Raw genomic sequence first — 24,017 nt, 5'->3', positions numbered from 1 at the left:
ACAGAGCCTACCTCAAAGTGTAGTCATATTCTAAGGTGCTGGAGATTTGGGATTTCAGCATATGAGACTGAGGGAAACAGTCCATCCCATAACAAGTTGAATGTGCATTTGTTATTTGGAAATGTGGAAGTAAATACCAGAGGAGGTGAAATGACTGCCTGTGGAGGGAGGCAGAGAGAGGCTCAGGGCTAGGCAGGTGCTGTTGTTGCTTTGATTTCATCCCTCTGAGCCTAGTTAATTTCAAACCTCATGTTCCTCCCTGAGGAGTGGCTCCAGGGCCCTGGCAAGGCCATGTGCATTCATGTCTCCCACAGCACCTTGTAGAGAGCTGCTCAATGGGCACATTTAAGAGTTAAAGCTAGAAGCCGGGCGTGGTGGCTCCCAGCACTCGGGAGGCAGAGGCAGGCAGATCGCTGTGAGTTCGAGACCAGCCTGGTCTACAAAGTGAGTCCAGGACAGCCAGGGCTAAACAGAGAGACCCTGTCTGGAAAAAAAAAAAAAAAGAGTTAAAGCTAGGTGTGGCAGGCACAAGCCAGCAAACCCAGGACGCAGAAGGCTGAGATCATGTCTGAGGCCAGCCTGGGCTACATAGTAAGACCCTGTGTGGTAGGAAGAAAGAGGAAAGAGGAAGGAAAGACGAACATAAGGGGAGTGAGCTTCGGGACTTTGAGGGACCATCGCAGGAGGTTTCTACCCTAGAGTTGCTGGGAGCCTCTCAGATAGGGCTCAAGAGTTCTGACCCTAGGTTAATCCTGACATCTTATCCCCTCCTCCCGAGGGTCTAAAAGAGCCACTGTCCTGTCAGTCTTTCTTTCTTTCTTTTTTTTTTTTCTTTTAAGATTTATTATTTATTTATTTATTATCATGTTTACAGTGCTCTGCCTGCATGTACACCTGCAGGCCAGAAGAAGGCATCAGATCACATTATATAGATGGTTGTGAGCCACCATGTGGTTGCTGGGAATTGAACTCAGGACCTCTGGAGGAGCAGTCAGTGCCCTTAACCTCTGAGCCATCTCTCCAACCCCAGTCTTTATTTCTTTTACTTTTTTTTTCTTTTGGTTTTGTTGTTTTTGAGACAGGGTTTCTCTGTGTAGCCCTGGCTGTCCTGGAACTCACTCTATAGACCAAGCTGGCCTCGAGTTTACAGAGATCTGCCTGCCTCCCCAGTGCTAGAATTAAGGTGTACGCCACCACAGCCTGCCTGGTCCTCATTTTCCTAATGCCAGTTGGCTGTTGAAGGTATCTATAGCCTATAATAGTTATTTTTATGTCTCTGACTGCAATTGAGTTTGCCATAATTGATGACATCCCATGAGGGTTTGGTTGTGTGTGTGTGTGTGTGTGTATGTGTGTGTGTGTGTGTATGCACGCGTGCTTAAATTGGTCCACTCTTGTCCCCCCCAGTTCTAGAGGCTGATTGGACCTTGCAGTGTCTTCCTGAAGCTGTGTGGGCGCCCTTCCCAGGAACACAGACCTGGTGTCCTCTGGGGAGTCGTGGAGGTTGGTATGTATGTACGTCTGTCTCAGTATGCCTCAGATTATCGCTTCCTAATAAAAGTCTGATAGCAGGGCCCCATCAATATCTCAAATACATGTGAGGAAACGTTAATTTAGAATCAATTTTAGGATGTTTCAGACTGTAAAGTCCTTTTAACTAGATCTCTGGCGAAGATGTAAGAGCACTTTATGGGACTGTAAATTTCATGTTGAACAGTCTTTGTGAAATACACATCTCACACACACAAGCTGTTCCCGCCATATCAATCATGGCCGCTGCAAGTAATGTTTCACAAATATTCTGTAAATCACAGAAAACCCCGCGATAATGTGAAATATGACTTTCACTTGTCTGTTAGACAAAAGAATCGCACGTGCCTCTATCCCATCAGCACTAACATTTGTTATGGATAATAACACTTTCAATCACAACTATTTTTGGGAAACGGGTTTATTTTAAGCCTCCCCTCCCCCCACTGAAAACACTCTCCCAAGGACACAGGCTCCTACAAACCACAGCCCATTAATCCAGCTGTGGAATAGGACCCGGCTCTTCCCACTAACTTTACTTTGAGTTGTTTTCAAAGAGTTAGAATAAATGCCCCAGGTACAAGGTTAGGAAGAACTTTGCCAAAAGTGATCAGCAGAAAGGGGGCAGCATCTCAGCCGGGTGTGGTGGCGCATGCCTTTAATCCCAGCACTGGAGAGGCAGAGGCAGGTGGATCGCTGTGAGTTCGAGGCCAGCCTGGTCTACAAAGCGAGCCCAGGACAGCCAAGGCTAACACAGAGAGACCTGGTCTCAAAAACAAAAAACAACAACAACAAAAACAAAAAGAAACCAAAGGGGGCAGCATCTCAAAAGAACCCAGTCTCCCATCCTGCTTGAAGTACACTGAGAGCCACTGAGGCTTTTTAGCAAACACCTTCTCCCTTCCACGCCACATCTTGTGTCTGCTCACTTCTGGCCTTCACAGAGTTACCAGCCACAGTAGCACTCAGCTACAAACCCAGCACTGGGTGGTTTTCAAGGCTCACACTCAACAGCCAGCCAGTCTAGCCAAATTGGTGCGTTCCAGGTTCAACGAAAGACCTTATCTCAAAAACTAAGGTGGCAGGGCCAGGCATGGTGGCACATACCTTTTATTCCAGACCTCAGGAGGCAGAGGCAGGAGGATCTCTGTGAGTTCTAGGCCTGCATGGCCTATAAATGGAGTTCCACGACAGCCAAGGCTACATAGCAAGATGCTATCTCAAATAATAATAATAAAGGGAAGAGCAGTTAAGAAAGTTACGCAACATCAACCTCTGACCTCCACATGCACGTCCACACTCATGTATATGTATGCACACCAACACACACACAACACACACACACACATACACAGTTTACATAGATGGGGTGGGGAGGAAGCCATGTTTAACTGAACTTCTGTAATTCAGCATTCAGGTTTGTCATGAGTTCAAGGCCAGCCTGGTCTACATAGCAAAACTATATCTCAAAAAACAACAAACAAAACAAAACCACTATATAATCCTAATGCCTGGGACACAGAGGCGGGCCAACCTCTGAGTTCAAGACCAGCCCAGTATCCATTATCATTGAAACAGCATCTTTCTCAGCTCACTCGGAAATCCTCCTCCTCTTGCCTCAGTGTCTGGAAGTACCAGGACTGTAGGTTTGTGCCACTGCTGGGCCACCATGATACCGTTTGCTCCATCACAGCCTGGCCAAAGCCTCCCTACTCAAGTAACAGGAGACCATTCCTTGAGGGGGGTCTCCCCCAGCTGGGGATCAAACCTAGGACCATGTACATGCTGGGTGAGTACTCTACCCAGGAGCTACAGCCTCAGCCATCATTCATTCGCTTGTTTTGGGCAGTGTTAGGGATGGAACTCAGAGGTCCCTGCAAGCACTACCAGTGAGCCATGCCCTCAGCCCCATAGCGTGGTTTTTGTGCATAGTTACCTCAGCACAAAGGCTTTCCTAGCCTGCAGTAGATCAGTAGAAAAGTGCAGCCCACATAGTTATGGGTTCACATGATTCTAAACATTACAGTACCCTGTTTTCTGTAGCTTGTAGCAAGCCTCGGGCCTGGCTGGTCATGACGTCTATAAAGGAGCAGGCAGCAACCAGCCGGCTCCTAAGCTTCCTGCAAGACTGGGACAACGCTGGCAAGAGCCTGCGAGCTCAGATTCTCACCAAGTTCATCGACAGCAACATAGGCAAGACCGGCCCCGAGCTGGAGCTGGAGTTCTCCCAGGGAGCCAGCTTGTTCCTCATACGTCTGACCACCTGGCTTAGAATCATGTATCCTTTGCTGAATTGGTGACAAGGCATCAAAAGGGGGGAAAAAGTATAGTTGAGGGAGTTTTTCTCTTGGTTCCAATATTTTAGAACTGAAAATATGGTGATAAAAATATCTCCAAAGTCAGTTGGGCATGGTGGCTCATGCCTTTTTAATCCCAGCACTCAGGAGGCAGAAGCAGGCAGATCTCTGTAAGTTTGAGGCCAGTCTGGTCTACAAAGAGAGTCCAGGACAGCTAAGGCTACACAGAGAAACCCTGTCTTGAAAAACAAAACAAAACAAAAAATAAACAAACAAAAATCTCAGGGGCTGGAGAGATATCTCAGAGGTTAAGAGCACTGTCTGTTCTTCCAAAGGTCCTGAGTTCAATTCCCAGCAACCACGTGGTGGCTCACAACCATCTATAATGAAATCTGGTGCCCTCTTCTGCCATGCAGTTGTACATGCAGACACAACATTGTATACATAATAACTAAATCTTTTTTTAAAAAATCTCTCCAAAGTCAAGCACTCCCATCTTCCTGACTCCAAGTGTGTCCTTATTCTGCCCTCTGCCCTCTGTGTCATGAGGCTTGAGGAAGCTAGCAGTCTGTCTAGGTCAAATTTATATTTATTTCACACTTCACTCTCTTCCTCAGGGACTTTGTTCTCAATCTTAAATCTTTTTCATTTTCCCTACCACCAACTTTTTTTTCTCATCTTTTAGTGTGTGTGTGTGTGTGTGTGTGTGTGTGTGTGTGTGTGTGTGTGTGTGTGTGTGTGTGTGTGTGTCCTGGCTGTATGTGCACCATATGTTGTGTACCTGGTGTCTTTGGAGGCCAGAAAAGGGCATCAGGTAATCTGCAACTGGAGTCATAGATGGTTGTGAGCCACCATGTAGGTGCTGGGAATCGAACCCTGGTCCTCTGGAAGAGCATCCAGTGCTCTTGACAGTTGAGCCATCTCTCTAACCCCCTCCACTCCTCTTTGTTGGAGGCGGGAGGGGCAGGGTCTTATGTAGCCTAGGACAAGCTCAAAGACCATGTTACCAACGATGCCCTGACCCTTCTTCCTCCACCTCCCGTGTGCTGGGATCACAGAGAGCATAACTGTACCTGGCATTTCCCCAAACAATTAAATCCTAGTCTCACCCCTGAGTGCACACAGCCAGCCTTTTCCCTTCACAATAAAGCTTACTGGAAAGGTCACTGTGTGTCCTGCTGCCCTTCTGCAGTTTTCCCTGCCCACTGGCAGTCTCACTTCTGCTTGCCCAGCTCCATCAGTGCAGATCTTCCCAAGGTTTCCAGTGGCTTCCTAACTGCCAGGCCCGGTGGCCACATCCTCATTCCTTACACATGCCCTCTTGACACCCTTCGCTCCTGTGCTGAGGCTCCCGTGCTTCCTCTTTCCTTCTGGCCAACCCGCCATTCCGTGGCCTTCCTTCCCTTCATTCTTCAGCCTCTATCCCCGGCCTTTTCTCCGCGCATTCCATTCTGTTTCTCCCTGAATAATCAAACCCATTCTTAAGATGCCAACATTACCCCCGCTGGAAGAGTCTCCAGTTCCCTTCTGGACTTGTTCTTTACCTAGAGGCCCCCAGCCGCTGGCTCCTCAAGTGGATGCTCACATTTCCGGGTTATGAAACTAAGCGAATGGGAAGAGAACAGAAAAAGAGGAGCAGCTTCAGTTGAGAGCACTGGCTGCCCTTCCCGAGGTCCTGAGTTCAAGTCCCATCAACCACATGGTGGCTCGTAGCCATCTATAATGGGATCTGATGCCCACATGGTGGCTCGTAGCCATCTATAATGGGATCTGATGCCCACATGGTGGCTCGTAGCCATCTATAATGGGATCTGATGCCCACATGGTGGCTCGTAGCCATCTATAATGGGATCTGATGTCCACATGGTGGCTCGTAGCCATCTATAATGGGATCTGATGCCCACATGGTGGCTCGTAGCCATCTATAATGGGATCTGATGCCCACATGGTGGCTCGTAGCCATCTATAATAGGATCTGATGCCCACATGGTGGCTCGTAGCCATCTATAATGGGATCTGATGCCCTCCTCGGGTGTGTGAACGCACATGCAGACAAAGAGCTCATATATGTGTGTAATATATTGTGCGTAAATTATATTGTAACGTATTTATATGTAACATATATTACATAAACAAATAAGCCTTTTAAAAAAGTCTGCCTCTCACCTTATCTTGATTTTTTTTTTTTTTTTTTTTTTTTGAGACAGGGTTTCCTGTAGCCCATGGCCTTGAACTTGCTTTGTGGCCATGTGGCTATGATAGAACACCACCATCAAAACAACTTGGGAGAAAAAGGTTTATTTCATTTTATAGCTGGTAGTCCATCATCCAGGGACCTCAGAGCAGGAACGGAAGGCAGGAACTGAACACAGCAACTGAAGCAATTGCCATGGAGTGGCACTGCTCACTGGCTCACCTCCGTCCGGATACCATCTGGGAGCACCAGCCCAGAGATGGCACTTCCAGGACAGTGCCATACAGGCTTGCCTACAGGCCAACCCAATGGAGACATTTTCTCTATTAAGATTCCTTCTTCTGCAGGGCACAGTGGTACACACCCTTAATCCCAGCATAGGCAGAAGCAGGCTGATTTCTGTGAGTTCAAGGCCAGCCTGGGCTACAAAGTGAGTCCAGGAAAACCAAAGCTATAATAAGAAACTCTGTCTTGAAAAAAAAAAAAAACCCAAAACCCAAACAAACAAACAAAAAGATTCCCTCTTCCCAGGTGACCATAAATGTGTCACGTTGACATCAAAATTAGCCAGAACACCATCAATAACCTTGACATCCTGATCCTCCTGCCTTTCCGAGTGCTAGAACTGCAGGTGTGTGCCCTCTTACCCTATCCTCTTTTTTGATGAGCACCCTGGTGACACTGGTGTTGGCAGGAACTCGGTGACTCAGTGGTAGAGCAGCCATGGATGAGAAACATTGGCGCTTGTCTGGCTTCTGCCCTACAACTAACAGTAACCAGTGATTAGCAGCCACTTTGCTGTTAAGTCTAGACTCTATTTTTCCTGCTTGTCTCAGTCGTCTTCCATGACCCCATGTGAGACAAAGGAGGTACATACTCTGGCTCCATTTAAAACTTTGGTGTAAGCCGGGCTGTGGTGGCGCATGCCTTTAATCCCAGCACTTAGGAAGCAGAGACAGGCAGATCGCTGTGAGTTTGAGGCCAGCCTGGTCTACAAAGTGAGTCCAGGACAGTCAAGGCTACACAGAGAGACTCTGTCTTGAAAAAGCAAAAAAACACTTTGGTGTTTGTTTGCTTGCTTGTGTTTTTTGTTTGTTTGTTTTTGTTTTTTGAGACAAGGTTTCTCTGTGTACCTCTGGTTGTCTTGGTACTCACTTTGTAGACCAGGCTGGTTTCAAACTCATAGAGATCCGCCTGCCTCTGCCTTCCAAGGGCTGGGATTAAAGGTACACACCACCACTACATGGCTAAAACTTTGGTATTTTATCATGAATAACTTTATCTTATCTCTTTTGGTTTTGTTTGGAGACAAGATCTCCCTGTAGCACTGTGTCTGGCCTAGAACTCATTATGTACCCGGGGCTGGCCTGGAACTGGTGGAAATCTTTCTGCCTTTACCAAGTGCTGGGATTACAGAGGCGAGCCACCACACTTGCCTTTAATGTCAATATTTTGAATATTGCACTGAAGTAGGATCTGATAAGGTCAAAGGAAGGAAGGAGAGCAAGGCAAGCTGGCCATGTTGGCGACTGTCTGTCATCCTAGGACTTGGAAAAAGGAGGTAGGAGGCTTAGGAACTCACTCAGGGTCATCTTCAGCCACATAACAAGCTCAAGAGTTCAACCTAGGCTACATGAGACCCTGCCTGTCTGGAAGGAGGAGGAGGGAAAAAACGAGAAAAGAGGAAACATGATGGATTTGAGTAGGGAATTGGGTTTTGTGCCCTTTGAAGTTTCTGACCTAAAGCAAGCATATCCCTCACCCCCCTTATCCAGCAGCCACTACTGCTCCGTTTTCTTCTCCCAGACAGCATCTTGCTACATGTCCCACGCTACCTTCAAACACACGGTCCTGCCCTCTCAGCTCCCAGATGCTGGGACTTGAGGAATGCGCTGCTCTGTCCACTGCTCAGGGACGCTCCGCTCCTTGTGTCCTCCTGTCACCATGTGCTCCTCCGTCTCTGCTGCAGAGTCCGCTTTACCCACTCCTTTAGTGCCCACACTTCCAAGGAGTGTGTGCTCTGCTCACCTCTTCTCTTTTGTACCCAGTGCATTTCATCCCCTGGGCATCGTGCCTCACCATGTGCCATGTGTCTGGGAGCCAATGCTGACAGGACGCTCTGTGAAACACGCTGTTCGTCTACGGCTGTAGACCCCATTTCTACACCTAGAAGCATCTATACCTTATCTCTCTTGTGATCCTGCATTAGGAGTAGCCTGGCAGAAGCCACAGTTGCATGCCCCTCCCACCAAGTCCTGCAGCTGCTCACCGGGGAGAACAAACCACTTTAGCATTGCTGTCCTTTGCAACACTGACCACCCAAGCCTAAACCTTTTGTCATTCTCAAACTTCCACAACAGGTCAGTACAACCCCTGATTTATACCATAGTGACACCATTAGCTGCCATTTATTGTGTCTTTTTATGTTCTAGGGCCTGAGCTCCGCACCAGTCATACATTATGCCCTTTGAGCCTAACATTTAGCCTGATGGGTGATTCTAAGATTCCCATCTCATAGATAAGAGAAGGCTCGAAAGGTTGAGTGGAGCTGGGTATGGGGGTGCACACCTGCGATCCCAGCATTCGGGGTGCTGACGGAGGAGCGTCTTGAGTTCCAGATTGGCAAGACCCTTTCAAAAAGAAGGAAGAGAAAAAGGGAGGGAGGGAGGGAGGAAGAGAAGAGAGGGAGGGAAGGGAAGAGAAGGAGAGAGGGAAGGGAAGAGAGGGAGGGAAGGAAGAGAGGGAGGGAAGGAAGACAGGGAGGGAAGGAAGAGAGGGAGGGAAGGAAGGAAGGAAGGAAAAGAAGGGAGAGAGGGAAGGAGCGATCTGGGAGAGGAGAAAGATGGGAAAGGAAGGCATGTGTAGTGAGTGACTGAGATGAGGACTAGCCTGGGACAAAGGGAGAGAAGATAGCAGAACCTGGTCAGCCTAGATAATAAGAAAAAGAGGCAGGGACAGCAGGGACTGGGACCAGAGAGGGGCAATGTAGCAATAGAGATTGCCATGTGGCTAGTTGCCTGGTCCGGGCTATCATGGCAACAGGCAGGGAAGCCTGGCTCCGCAGCAAACAGTGTTTTTGCAGTAAAGAGCCTTTCCTAATGAGCCAATCTGTCTCTCCTTCTATTGGCATCCTGGGAACTGGGGTGCAGCAGAGATAATTTGCCTCACCCCACCCCCCCCCCAACAAAGCACCATTACCTCCAGCACATTACATTAGCCTTTATCAGTCCTGGAAGCTTTCAGTCATCCTCATGGACTGCAATAATTCCAGCTAATTCCTTAAGTGTTCTAAGAGCCTGTGATGTGTTATGAGCCTAGTAATTGTTGACTGGCTCCCTTTCTGCTGCAGCTTGATTTCATACCTTGTATTTGAGCCGAAGCGTGCTCAGGATGCTTTATTACGGCGAGGCTTTTTGCAAAGACTCACATTAAAAAATAACATTAAATACTGAGGTTGTTTTAAATCAGAGTTTAATTTTTCCTCCATTTCCTGTTATCCTTATTAGGAAGCCATGCAATTCTTTGTAAGGATAGTGACCTCCAGTGTAAAACTTTGAGCAAGTACAGAATGGAGAATTAATGATGAAGCTAATTCTTTTGTTGTTTGTTTTGAGACAGGGTTTCTCTGTGTAGCCCTTGGCTGTCCTGGACCTCATTTTGTAAACCAGGCTGGCCTCAAACTCACAGAGATCCACCATCCTCTGCCTCCAGAGTGCTGGGATTAAAAGCGTGCACCACCACACCTGGCCGAAGCTAACTCTTTGTAGAGACGTGTAGGAATGGGGCCCCAAATAATGAGCTGTGGTAGACCCAAGGATGCACAGAGCATGCACCCTAGCCCCGCCCCTCTGCCCATGGTTCTTCTCAAGGTGAAGAGCACAGCTGGTCCCCCACCTTCATCCTGGAAGCATTCTTTAACGCTGCTGCAGCTATATGACTGGCCTGGACTTAGAGAAGATCCTGAGGTCCATTGGCATCTTCTTATCTGCTGTGAGCAGGTGAGTCCCATCCCAGAGAGACTCTGGGCCTCAGTGGCAGGTCAGGCTCATGGTGTCCTTGGTAGTCAGGCCACATTAAGATCGGTTCCAGGTACCACAGGTGTATGAGAGCCCTCAGGAACGGCGGCTGAGATGATGCTCTTGTCGCTCCTCCATCCTGTTTCCCATGTACCCTTCACTTGTCAGCACCATGTTGGTTGAGAATTATAAAAAAATACATAGGACATATACACTATAGAAAATACATACTAGACTTGGGAAAGGTGGGGGTGGGGGGGGCTATCTCACTTAGCTGAAAAAACCCAGAGGATGAACATACATATTTCAGGCCTGATCAGACCCAGGGGTTTTACTAATGTCACCCATGTTTGGTCTCTTTATCCCTCTTTTCTTCCTTTTCTCATCCGTCAGTCCTGTATTTAGAGGCCCCTGTGTACTGGCCCTCAGGCCCTCCAGAAACCATCCTTGGAGCTCAACCACACCAGCAAGAGAGTGTCTATTGCCAGGGGGTCCTCTAGGTGAACCAGCACAGGTCACTTACTGGCCCAGCCCAGCCTTCTGCAGTCAGAGGGATGACATCACATCCCCTGTCACATGGCCCAACCCAGCCTTCTGCAGTCAGAAAGATGAACGTCAAATCCTCTGTCACATGTTTGCCCTCAAGTGGAGGACGTATGATTTACCAAAAGACAACTAAAGTGCCATTATAGAAAGAAGGGGACCAGGAAAAAAGGGAGAGGAGGGGAGGGGAGGGGAGGGGAGCTAGCCAGCTGTGGAGGCTCGCACCTGTAACCCCAGTAGTCAGGAAACAGGCAAGAAGAGATCACTGCAAGTTCACAGTCAGCCTGGTCCATATGGCAGTGCCAGTCTGCATAGTGAGACCCTGTCCAAAACAGAAAAAAGCCAAGAGCAGACACAGAGACTAGAGAGAGACAAAACCAAAAGTGCCTGATGGATTCAGGTCTAGTGCTTTCTTGGCTGGGCACCTGCCTATAATCTCAGTGTCTCAGAAGCTGAGACAGGATAGCAAGGTCAAGGCAGCATGGTGAGATATAGTCTAAACATACATGTGATATGTATAGTATATTAATTATAACATTTTATATGATACATATTAATATATATTTAAATTTAAAATCCAATCATAGAGCCGGGCGTGGTGGCGCATGCCTTTAATCCCAGCACTCGGGAGGCAGAGGCAGGTGGATCGTTGTGAGTTCGAGGCCAGCCTGGTCTACAAAGTGAGTCCAGGATGGCCAAGCCTACACAGAGAAACCCTGTCTCGAAAAACCAAAAAAAAAAAAATCCAATCATATACACATACAAACACACACACAGACACAGGCATACATATAGACACAGGAGTGCACACACCCACTCAGCTGGGCGGTGGTGGCGCACACCTTTAATCCCAGCACTTGAGAGGCAGAGGCAGGCAGATCATTGTGAGCTCAAGGCCAGCCTGGTCTACAAAGTGAGTCCAGGATAGTCAAGGCTACACAGAGAAACCCTGTCTTGAAAAACCAAAATAAAATAAAATCCAAACAATCCTCTGTCTGTCTGTGGATGTCTCCTGGGTCGGAAGCAAATGTGTGCAGTTGGCATGTTGGCCTTGGATACCTTCAGTGCAGTGCTGAGGAACCTCTCAAGTGTCCTGTTTGTGTGGTCTCCCCGGACAGCAATCGGTACCTGATAGAATTTCTTGAGATTGGCGGTGTCCTAACGCTTCTGGAGATACTTAGCCTAAAGAAGATCAAGGAAGAGGACAAAAAGGAGTCCGTCAAACTACTTCAGATTATTGCAAATACGGGCAGAAAGTACAAGGAGCTCATCTGTGAGAGCTACGGTAGGTCGTGAGTGTGCCAGCCTGTGGACACACTTACCAGTGCCTGGTTGGGGTTGACAGCACCCACACTGCCATGGGAAAAAGCTAGCATAGGACGGCTAGGTGTGCAGGAAGCATTCGTTCTAGTTCCCTCGGAGAGCTTCTCTGTCCATGTCACAGCCTCAAGACCAGATTTATGGCTTCCCTGACTGTCATTTGTTCAAAGAAAGATAGTTTTAGAAATACTTCTAGGCCGGGCCGTGGTGGCACATGCCTTTAATCCCAGCCCTGGGGAGGCAGAGGCAGGTAAATCGCTGTGAGTTCGAGGCCAGCCTGGTCTACAAAGCAAATCCAGGAAAGCCAAGGCTACACAGAGAAACCTTGTCTCAAAAAACCGAAAGAAAAAAAGAAATACTTCTAGTTTACTTATATAACGAGTGTGGCTGTGTGTGGGGATGGGTACATTGCTGAGCCAGAAAGTGCCGAGTGTCCGCCTCTTTCCGTCTCCTCTCTATGAAGCAGGGCCTGTCTCTGGAACTGGGCATTGAGTTTTCTTGGCTAGGCTCGAAGCCACCAAGCCCCAGATATCCCCTATCTCCACATACCTTGGAGCTGGGGCGACAGGCATATGGAGGTGCCAAGCATGTCACAAGGGCACTTGGCTCGGAATTCAGTGTTGGGATATGAACTCAGGCCCTAGAGATTAGGTGACAAGTGCTCTTAACCACTGAGCCACCTCTCTGGCCCTTGTTTGGCTCTGAGACTAGGTCCCATAGAGCCCTGTCTGGACTTGCACTCTCTGCATAGTGTCCAGTTACTTTTCAGTCGCTGTAAGAAAACAACATGACCAAGATGACTCATAGAAGAGAGAGTTCGCTTCGGGGTTATGGTTCCCAAGGGCTAAGAGTCTATCATGGCAGGCAAGGTGGCAGCAAGCAGCTGACATGTTGGCTGGAGCAGCAGAGCTCACATCTTAGACCACAGACAGGAAGCAGTGGGGCCTAACATGAAGTGGACAGTCTTCTGACCCCTCAAAGCCTGTCCCAGTGACACACGTCCTCTAGCAAGGACTTAAGTTTTTTTGGTTGGTTGATTGGTTGGTTGGTTGGTATGGTTTTTCATTTGTTTGTTTGTTTGCTTGGTTGGTTTTTGGTTTTTGGAGACATGGTGTACCCTTGGCTGTCCTGGACTCGCTTTGTAGACCAAGCTGGCCTTGAACTCACAGAGATCCGCCTGCCTTTACCTCCCTGAGTGCTGGGATTACAGGCGTACACAGCCACACCCAGTTTTTGGTGTTAGCTTTATTAGCTATTGTCACACCTTGATAATCCTACCACAAATAAGTAGGGACCAAATGCTGAAATGCAGAAGCCTTACAGAGGACACTGTATTCAAACCAACACAGTAGCCAAGGCTGACCTTGAACTTCTGATTCTTTTTTTTTTTTTTTTAATTTATTTATTTATTAAGTATAGAGTGCTCTGTCTGTATGTACACCTGCAGGCCAGAAGAGGGCATCAGATCATATTATAGATGGTTGTGAGCCACATTGTGGTTTCTGGGAATTGAACTCAGGACCTTTGGAAGAGCAGGCAGAGTTCTTAACCTCTGAGCCATCTCTCCAGCCCCAAACTTCTGACGGTCTCATCTCCACCTCCCGAGAGCTAGGATTATAAGCTCTCTTAGCTAGAAGTACACATGACAGTAATGCCCTTTTGGTTAAATACGCTTGGTTGAAACACTCTTAAAGTAATTCCCTTCATGCAATCTAGAGTGGGAATTGTTTTAAGTCCTGTCCAATTTCGGATCTTCTCCTCTTTGCCAAGGTGTGAGAGCCATATCGGAATTTCTGGCAAAGTCTAAATCAGAAGAGACACAGGAGGAAGTGCAGGTTCTGCTGGACACCCTAGTCCATGGCAACCCCAAGTACCAGAACCAAGTGTATAAAGGTCTAATCGCTCTGCTACCCTGTGAGTCCCCGAAAGCCCAGCAGCTGGCCCTTCAGACTCTCAGGACCGCCCAGGTGAGCCACAGCGAAGCTCTGGAGTTCTGATTCACAATGACAGTTCCCCAGCAACACTTCCCACAGACCTGAGAGGCAGGGCTCAGCTATTCAATCAGTGTCACTTCCGAAGGCCAAGGCGGAGCAAGGAGTTCACATCTCTGCAGAGTGATTTGTCCTGTTTATTTAAGGATCAGAGGGATATTGGCAGACTTCAAAGTGGTTGAGACAAGCCTCAAGGATGGCGAGGGAACTGTAGGAAAGATTAAAGGCGTCCATTTGACAGGGCAAGAAGCCCGGCGCCTCTGTGGGCTGTGTGTAAGTGAAGAGTCCAGATCTCACCGTTTGGAAGAGCTTTTTCTTTTTCCTCTTGGCTTCTGCCCTAGAATGTGAGTGAAGTCAGATTTGGGGCATCACACCCAGTAAGGACAGGAACATGGCTTTGATGTGACTGGTAAAAGCTCTCACAAGTGGTCCAGAGGGTGGGTTGGACGGAGGCAGACAACAGAAAGGCCTGAGTGGAGTGGGCACAGAGGTGACCAAGGTGGATAGACATCTCTGAGACAGAAGGTGTGGAACCAAAACCAGACATCAAAGACACCACCTAGCTTTGGCCTTGCTTTGCCAATAGAGTGAGCTATACAGCACCAAGAGAGTGGATAAAGAGGACAAATCGGGTTGATGTGGGGGGACTTGGGTTTGGAATCAGTAAACTCCAGTGACTGTCAAATGGCCCTCGGTAACGCTTTGGCCTTTTAAATTCCCAAAGGGATCAGGGTGGTGATGGCACATGCCTTTAATCCATGTACTGAGGAGGCAGAGACAGGTGGATCTCTGTGAGTTTGAGGCCAACCTGGAATACAGAATGAGTCCCAGGATAATCAAGGCTACACAGAGAAACCCTGTCTCAAAAACCTAAACAAATAAATTCCCAACAGGTTCTGATTCTTAGCTCAGTTTAAGAAGCACTGCCCAGGGCTGGAGAGGTGGCTCAGTTGTTAAGAGCACTTAGCTGCTCTTCCAGAGGTTCTGAGTTCAATTCCTGGCACCCACATGGTAGCTCACAACTGTCTGTAACTCCAGTTCCAGAGGATCTGACACCCTCTCACAGACATACATGTAGGCAAACACAAATGCAAATAAAATAAATTATTTTTAAAGAAGAAGCACTACCCAGAACTGCTAGAGAAGCCTCTGGGCAGTGGAAAATAAAAGGCTGAAGCTCTGGAGAAAGGCCCAGGATGAAAACAGATGTCAATCTGGATTTCATAAACAGATTAATAGCAAATGAAACTGAAGTAACACTCTCTGGGCAGGATGCACCAAGTCAGGAGGGAAAGAAGAGAAAGGGCGCCTCCCAGAGCTGAGCTGAGCTGAGCCAGTGGGAGGCTACAGTCACAGCGGGCACTTGCAGAGCCTTGTTGACATGGTCCTCTGCCTTCTCACTAGCTGGTGGAGGTGAGAGAGGTAAAGTTTGAAGAGGTAAAAAGCAGGTTAAGGAACAGGTGAGAATCCAGAGGAAGGAGATGCAGGATCCGGGATGAGTAGTTTTCTCCCTCCCGCAGCCATAGTCACAGACCTTGGTCCCCCTTGTCTCTGGGCAGCCCCAGGTTTAAGGTGCCCCGAGCTACAGACTACAGAGTCAGTTCACCCCCACAGCCTGGCTGTCCAGGGGTCCCCACCTCACCTCTTCCAAGCCAACCCTCTTGCCCTCTTGGCTGCCCTGTCAGGCAATCGTTCGAGCGACACACCCCAGCATCGTGGACTATGTGCTGAAGGTCCTGACCACAATGCACCTGGAGGTCCAGTATGAAGGTAAGGAGGCCGCTACGTCACCAAAGGCAGCATGGGGAGGTGGCTCTCCAAAGTCTTCCTCCACTCACAAAGAGCCTGTCGCTGAGCGTCCAAAATAACCGTGAGGGGGAAGAGGCCAGCAAGTTACTCAGAAAACAGCAGCCACAGCGCATCTGTTTGAGCAGTCCTTAGGACCAGCAAGGGCCAAAGCTTGCTTTCCCATATGGTTCTTGCCGTCTGCACTGCAGCCCCTGACTGAGTTGAGGCTGTGACTCGGTGATCAGATGCTTGGCCAGTGTGCACAGGCCTGGCCTGGACTTGAAGCACTGAGGAAAAGGAAGCCTACCTTGGGGCTACACACCCCTATTCCCAGCGCTTTGGGAGGCTGAGGCAGCAGAACCTCCAATCCCAGGCCAGCCTGAGCTACATAGTGCAACTGTCTCAGAACAGAGCAAATGAACAAAAACCACCCTAGGAAATGGCTTTCTGGTAAAACAAACAAACCCCTAGTTTAAACACTGATGACATCCGTAAGTTTTCACTTACTGAGTTGTTCATGTATTGGCCTCCCATAGGTCATTTCACAAAGGCACAAAGCCTGAAACCTACCTGGTCATCAGGTGGTTTGATGGAACAGTGAAATTACGTGGTGGTGGCTGTTTGTTTGTTTGTTTGTTTGGGTTTTGAGACTGTGTTATAAGGGCTGGTTGAACTCTTTACCCTCCATCGGCTTCCCTAGCACTAGAATCTATAGGCATCCAGCACAAGTCTGGTCTCTATTGTTTTGTTTCCGAGACAGGGTTTCTCTGTGTGGCCCTGGCTGTCCTGGACTGGCTTTGTAGACCAGGCTGGACTCGAACTCCTGCCTCTGCCTTTTGAGTGCTGGGATTGAAGGCGTGCCCCACCACGCGCGGCCCGAGTCCAGTCTTCAGCTCATGATTCTCTCAACTCTGCCTTTTCCTCTTTGGGATTATGAGCATAGTTCATTGCTGTGGCCTCAGGGCCTGGGTCCTAAAAACCTGACTTGAGTGATGAAGAAATCAATAAAGAAGGGACAGTAAACACACACACACACACACACACACACACACAGACACACACACACACAGACACACACACACACACAGACACACACAGAGACACAGACACACACACACAGACACACACATACAGACACACACACACACACACAGACACACACACACACAGACACACGCACACGCACACACACACAGACACACACACACACAGACACACACACACAGACACACACATACAGACACACACACACACACGGGGGGCCGGGAAGCAGGAATCGGTGGGCTGTGCGCTCTAACAGAGAGCAACAGAGGCAGCACTTATTGCATAGTTTTTAAGAAGGTCTTGATCTTGAGAACCAGCCCAGCCTTGCCTGGGCCTCCTGATTCTCCTGCTTCTGCCATCACATCCAGCTAACGCCTGCATCTGTCCCGAGAGTTGGGATTGTGAACCAGGCACAGTCCATGTGGCTCATCTCTGCTCAACTGTCTGGACAGCTGGAGCCACAGCTGGAGCCACAGCTAGGCCAGCGAGGATCAGGATCTCTCACTCTTTTCCTTTTGCCAAGAACCATTCTTCCCCCCCCCCCCCCCCCGCAAGACAGGGTTTCACTGTGTAGCCTTGGCTGTCCTGGACTCACTCTGTAGACCAGGCTGGCCTCGAACTCACAGAGACCTGCCTGCCTCTGCTTCCCAAGTGCTGGGATTAAAGGTGTGTGCCACTACACCTGGCTGAGACAGGGTCTCTATGTAGCCTGGCTATGTTGGACTTTCTATGTAGACCAGGCTGGCCTCGAACTCACAGAGATCCACTTGTCTCTGCCTCCCAAGAGCTGGGATTAAAGGCGTGCACCACCACGCCCGGCTTTCCGTGGTACTCTTTATTCAACATGAATGTTTTTCCATTAATTTTCTTTTTTTGCAAATATTGTTTTAAAATAACAATCATTCTGATCTCTAAGGTTTTGCTCTCACTACTTAACTTTTATATCTGAAGAAAGTCTTGGTCTTGGGGCTAATTGAGGAGGCTGAAGTCTTAGGGGTAGGACTCAGCCAGGACCATCAGATGCCGTACTTAATATGTGGCCTCTGTGTGGACTCTTGGCTTCTCATAGCTTGATGGGTGGGTCCCTAAAAAGGGCCACCCAAGAACATCCCGTATGAAGCTGCAAGGCCTTTTGTGGACAAGCTTCCTAAATAGCCTAGCACGGTGCCCTGTTAGAAATCATGGGACCTGCTGGGTATGGTAGTACATGCCTTTAATCCTAGCATTCGGGAGGTCGAGGCAGCGCTCTGTGAGTTCAAGGTTAACCTGGTCTACAGAGCGAGTTCCAGGACAGAGCTACACACAGAGAAACCCTGTCTCCAAAACAAAACAAAACAATTTTTTATCTCTGTATGTGTGCGTTTTCGTGGGCATGTGTGTGTGTGTGTGTGTGTGTGTGTGTGTGTGTGTGTGTACATGTTCCTGTGGGTGCCCACAGAGGCCACAAGAGAATTTCCAGTCATCTGAAGCTGCAGTTACAGGCAATTATGAAGCAGCCAATGAGGGGCTGGAATTGAATTCTAGTTTCCTGCAAGAGCAACAAGGGCTCTTAACTGCTCAGCCATCCCAGCAGCCCCTGCTTTCCCGTTACGTCAATGGAGTTTTCCAGAAGGGTGCAAAGTATGTGTGGTGCCATCTTCCCTGTGTAGATGCTGTGAGGATGGGAGAGAAACCACGCTGTGGTCGGGGCCTTCTTAGCCCCTTCCGGGGGATCCCGGCATCTGTTCCTGACCCCTTCACTCAGAAGGATAAACACACAGGGAGGGTGCCAGGGCCTGTGCTCGCTGCTGTGCCAGGGATGTCATCATCACACGGGGACTTTACAGTTTCTTTTAATGAGCATCCCACTGAAGCTAAGCCAGAGTCAGAGCTAAAAGAGAACTTCTCCAAAGTGGTCCTGCCTGGAATTTATCTCCATTTATAACTGCTTTGAAGTGAAAAATGGCACTTTCCTCTCAGGAGAGATTGTCATTCCAGGAACTTGTCGCAATCAGGGACTTATCAGAACTAGCAGTTTAAAGTGACAAAAACAGTCACTCATTGTGTCCCTTCCCTGGAGTTGAGAACCTGAAGAGGTGAAGGCCCAGAAGCTTGAGGCTGCCTGAGGTAAATGGTGAGCCCCTGTCTCCAAAATCAAAAACACAGGGCTGCTGGGATGGCTCGTAAGTAAAGGCACATGCCACCAAGCTTGTCAACCTGAGTTCAGTCCCCAGTATCCACACAGAAGGAAAGAAGTGACTCCCACAAGATGGCCTTGGACCTCCACAGGAGCACTGTGCTGTGTGCACAAACATAAACACACACGCTAAGTAAAAAAATAATTTTCTTTTTGTTTTTGCTTTTCAAGTCAGGGTTTCTCTGTGTAGCCCTGGCTGTCCTGGAACTCTCTTTGTAGACCAGGCTGGCCTCAAACTCACAGAGATCCGCCTGCCTCTGCTTTCCCCAGTGCTGGGTTAGGGTTAGGGTTAGGATTAGGGTTAGGGCTAGGGCTAGGTTTGGGGTTAGGGTATGCGCCACCACGCCCAGCTGATTTTTATTTTTAGAGACAGTGTCTTCACTATGTAGTCATACTGGCCTGGAACTCTCACAGTCTGCCTGTCTTTGCTTCTCAAGTGCTAGGATTAAAGGCATGTGTCACCACACCCAGCTACATGTAAAAAAAAATTTTTTTTTTTGCATATGTGTGTCTAGTGCCTGTGGAGGTCAGAAGAATGCAAAAGATCCCCTGGAACTGGAGTTACAAACTGGAGTTGTGAGCCGTCATGTGGGCGCTGGGAACCGAACCTAGGTCTTCTGGAAGAGCAGCCAATGCTCTTAACAACTGAGCCATCTTTTCAATACCAAAAAGAAAAAAAGGAAGTGGGGGATTAATGAGCTCAATTGGGAATTTTTAAAGTGGGGAGGTATGGCTCAGTGGTGCCACATTCCCTAACACTGTGAAAAAAATAAGTGATACTCACCTTTAATCCCAGCACTTAGGAGGCAGAGGCAGATGGATCTCTGAGTTCAAGGTCAGCCTGCTCTACCTAGTGAGTTCCAGCACAGCCAGGGCTACACAGAGAAACCCTGTCTCAAAAAAACAAAAATAATTAAATTAAAAATCACCCCTAAAATGTAGTAGTTAGAAACGGTAGCCCAGGCTGGGACCTGAACTCTGCAAACCCTGGATCCCACTGCGTCAGCTTCCAGGATGCTGGGGTTACAATCATGTGCCACCACATCCGGCTAGTAAGTGTTCACTGTGCCATAGTGTCAACGGGTCAGGAATGTGAGAGCAGGCTTCCTTCCCCACGCCCACTTTTGAGTCTTGTTTTGTAACCCCGGGCCGGCTTTCCAATCCTCCTGCCTTAGGCTCCTAAGTGCTGGGATTACAGGTATACACCACCAAAGCCAGCTCTAGCTCAGGATATTTCGTGAGGTTGCCAGGTCAAAATCTCAGCCAGGCTGCTATCATCCAAAGGCTTGAATGGGCATAAATGTCACTCTCTATATGGCTATGTGACTCACTCCAAGGCCTACTGACCTAGTACAGGCAATGGCACAGGGAGCCTCGGTTCTTCACCATGGGGACCTTTGCTTATGGATGCTGAGTGTCGTCACAACATGGTAGCTGGTATCTCTCAGGGAGATCTGGCCTGTGTCACACTGGTATAATCCCAACATTTGGGAGGCAGAGCACTTGGGTCTCTGTGAGTTCAAAGCCAGCCTGGTGTAGAAATTGAGTTCCACGGCAGCCAGAGCTACAGTGAGACCAGAGACAGATAGACAGACAGACATCCAAGGGCCTGCAGAATGGTTCAGCAGGTACAGATGCTTGCCTTCAAGTTGGATGACCTGACCTGAATTTGGTCCCTAGGACCCACGTGGTGAAAGGAAAGAATGGATTCCCACAAACTGCCCTATGACCTCCACAGGTAAACTGTGCCATGCATTCACCCATATGCACTCGCACATACACACATGCAAAATAGATAACTAAAAATGAAAACTATAAAAATCTAAATAAAAAGAGTAATTCAAGAAAAGATGCCCAGGGCTAGAGAAATGGCTCAGAGGTTAAGAGCACTGTCTGCTCTTCCAAAGCTCCTGAGTTCAATTCTCAGCAACCACATGGTGGCTCACAACCATCTATAGTGAGATCTGGTGCCTTGTGCAGATGTACATGCAGGCAGAACACTGTATATATAATAAATAAATAAATCTTAAAGAACAAAAAGAAAAGAAAGATGCCCTAACAGCTTCTATACTTGCATGCTTCTGCTTGCTCCTGTCACAGGAAGCCAGTCACTACATCTAGCTCCATTCCTGAAAACAAAAACAAAAACAAAAACAAAACGGTGGTGGTGCCAGCAGGTAAAGTGGCTCAGCAGGTAAAAGTGTCTGCTGCCAAACCTGATGACCTGAGTTCAATTCCCCAAAGGCACATAAAGATGGAGGAAGGAATTAACTTCATATATGCCTCACCAACACACACATAGATACAAAACATAAATACAGAGGCAGGCATGGTGGCCCTGTGTAGCCCTGGCTGTCCTGGAACTCACTTTGTAGACCAGGCTGGCCTAGAATTCAGAGCTCCACCTGCCTCTGCCTCCTAAGTGCTGGGATTAAAGGCGTGAACCATCACACCTCACTGAATGACACGGTTTTTTGGTTTGGGTTTTTTGTTGTTATTGTTGTTGTGGTTGTTGTTTGTTTTGTGGGGTTTTTTTTGTTTCTGTTTTTGTTTTTTGAGACAAGGTTTCTCTGTGTAGCCTTGGCTGTCCTGGATCACTTTGTAGACCAGGCTGGCCTTGAACTTACAGATATGTGCCTGCCTCTGCCTCCCGAGTGCTGGGATTAAAGGTGTGCGCCACCATCGCCCGGCATTGTGTTTTGTTTTTTCTTTTTTTTTTTTTTTTTTAAGATGTATTTATTTATTTATTATGTATACATTGCTCTGCCTTGCTTGTACCCCTGAAGGCCAGAAGAGGGCATCAGGTCACATTATGGATGGTTGTGAGCCACCATGTGGTTGCTGGGAATTGAACTCAGGACCTTTGGAAGAGCAGTCAGTGCTCTTAACCGCTGAGCCATCTCTCCAGCCCTTGTTTTTTCTTTTTAAAGATTTATTTATTATGTATATAGTGTTCTGCCTGCACAGCAGAAGAGGGCACCAAATCTCACTATAGATTGTTGTGAGCCACCATGTGGTTGTTGGGAATTGAACTCAGGACCTTTGGAAGAGCAGACAGTGCTCTTAACCTGTGAGCCACCTCTCCAGCCCTGAATGACACTTATGAAAAACAAAACTGCTTGAAGAACTAACAAGTATGTATAATAAGTAAGTTTGTCAGAAAAACAAAAGACTTATGAGCTGGACGTGGTGGCCTTTAATCCCAGCATTTGGGAGGCAGAGGCAAGCAGATCTCTATGAGTTCAAGGCCAGCCTGGTCTACAAAGAGAGTTCCAAGACAGCCAGGGCTACACATAGAAACCCTGTCTCAAAAACCCTCACCCCGCCCCCCCCCCCCAAAAAAAAGGACTTATGAATTTGGAAAAAAAATTCAGAGAGTAAAAATCTTACCTAATTGACCCAATAATGTACTGGGATTTATTGGAAGAGCTGATGAAATGATCACGTGTCCTATAATGAAGTTGAAGGGGTGGCTGGTTCGTCAACCCAGAAGTCTAGCAGTGGCATTAATGGCGGAGGAGGCCCTGCACTGACGTGACCTCACCAGGGCAGCAGGAAGACTTCTCTCCAAACTGTCCTCTAACCACCCACCCACACACACTAGAAATGTGACTGACACTTTAACGTTTTTTTAAATGTATTTAGTGTGTAAGCGTGCACACGCGTGTGAGTGTGTCTGAGTGGGGCCTGGCAGCAAGCACCTTTACCACTGAGTCATCTCACAGGCTCCAAAGCCTACTGCTTTTTACAAGGGCATCCCACGCACCCAGTTACATTAGCAGTGAGACCGTGGGAGCTCATTTAGCATTTGAAGGGGTTTACTATACAATTATCCAGGGTTTAGGTAGAAACTTCAAGGTGAACTTGTTTCCAGTCTCCCCACTTTCCTGGCCCTCGAGGTATCTGTGGCCCACCTTCACCTGACACGTCTTCCCCTTCAGAGACTGTGATGTTTGACTCAGTTCTTAGAAGGAGTTCACCTCACCAGCGCCCAGGCTGGTTGTAGTGGATAAAACTTGCCCAGAAGAGGAAGCTGGAGAGATGACTCAGTGGTTAAGAACACTTTGTGCTCTGACAGGGCACCCAGGTTGCATCCCACATGCCAGCATGCAACTGCACCCAGTGCACTTACATACCTAAAGGCAAAACACTGAAACTCATAAAATAAAAATAAATTAAAAACCAAGACAAGGGGGCTGGGGAGATGGCTCAGTGGTCCTTCCAGAGGTCCTGAGTTCAATTCTCAGCAACCACATGGTGGCTCACAACCATCTATACCATGATCTGGTGCCCTCTTCTGGCACGTAAGTGTACATGCAGATAGAATACTCATATACATAAAAATAAATAAATATTGAAACACACACACACACACACACTGTAAAAAAAAAAAAAAAAAAAAAAAAAAGACAAGAACACTTGCCTAGAACAGACAGCATAGTATAGTGGTTCCCACCTGTAATCCCAGCACTCAAGAGGTAGAGACAGAATGAAAGTCATGAGTTCAAGGCCAGCCTGAGCTACAAAAGCCCTTTCTTCAAACAAACTGGTAAGATCAGTAATTCCAGGTCATCCTTGGCTACATAGCAATCTGGCTACAGGAGACCTGAGGGCGGTGGGGAGGGGGAGAGAGTGAGAGAGGAGAGAGAGAACATGTCACCATAACGCCTGACCTGTCAACACATATTTCACATCCATAGCTCATAATGTTAATACTTTATTGATTTTCTTTATTGTTTAAAAATAACAATAATGGTCAGGCATAGTGGTGCACACCTTTAATCCCAGCACTTGGGAGGCAGAGACAGGCAGATCTATATAAATTCAAGGCCAGTCTGGTCTGCAAAGCAAGACCATGGCAGCCAAGGCTACACAGGGAAGCCCTGTCTCATAAAACCCATGGCATGATCTATGTAGCAAGCTCCAAGACAGCAAGGACTATGTACAGAGAGACTCTGTCTCTAAATAAATAAATAAAATAACAATAATGATAATGGGTTGTTTTGTTTTTGTTTTTGTGGACTTTTTTGTTATTTTGTTTTTGTTTTTTATTTTTTTATTTTGGAGACAGAGTGTTGCTGTCTTATCCAGGATGGCCTTGAACTCCAGCACTCTAGT

The 24,017-nt window shown here is 47.9% G+C and overlaps 1 protein-coding gene across 1 annotated transcript in view; it reads left to right on the top strand.

Moving 5' to 3' along the window:
- The first annotated feature begins 3,581 nt into the window (after positions 1-3,581).
- The window catches only part of Armh1 (armadillo like helical domain containing 1), a 24,858-nt gene continuing 4,422 nt past the window's right edge, over positions 3,582-24,017 (top strand). The window contains exons 1-5 of the mRNA XM_051171321.1: positions 3,582-3,808; positions 9,951-10,019; positions 11,699-11,865; positions 13,671-13,867; positions 15,577-15,661. Coding sequence (XP_051027278.1) covers positions 3,603-3,808; positions 9,951-10,019; positions 11,699-11,865; positions 13,671-13,867; positions 15,577-15,661 — 724 coding nt within the window. The 5' untranslated portion in view covers positions 3,582-3,602. The remainder of the gene's footprint in view (positions 3,809-9,950; positions 10,020-11,698; positions 11,866-13,670; positions 13,868-15,576; positions 15,662-24,017) is intronic.

This window comes from Acomys russatus, chromosome 29, assembly GCF_903995435.1.
Source record: "Acomys russatus chromosome 29, mAcoRus1.1, whole genome shotgun sequence".
In the NCBI taxonomy this organism is placed as follows: domain Eukaryota; kingdom Metazoa; phylum Chordata; class Mammalia; order Rodentia; family Muridae; genus Acomys; species Acomys russatus.
The sequence above is the reverse complement of the archived record's forward strand: the minus strand, read 5'-3'. Positions and strand labels throughout refer to the sequence as shown.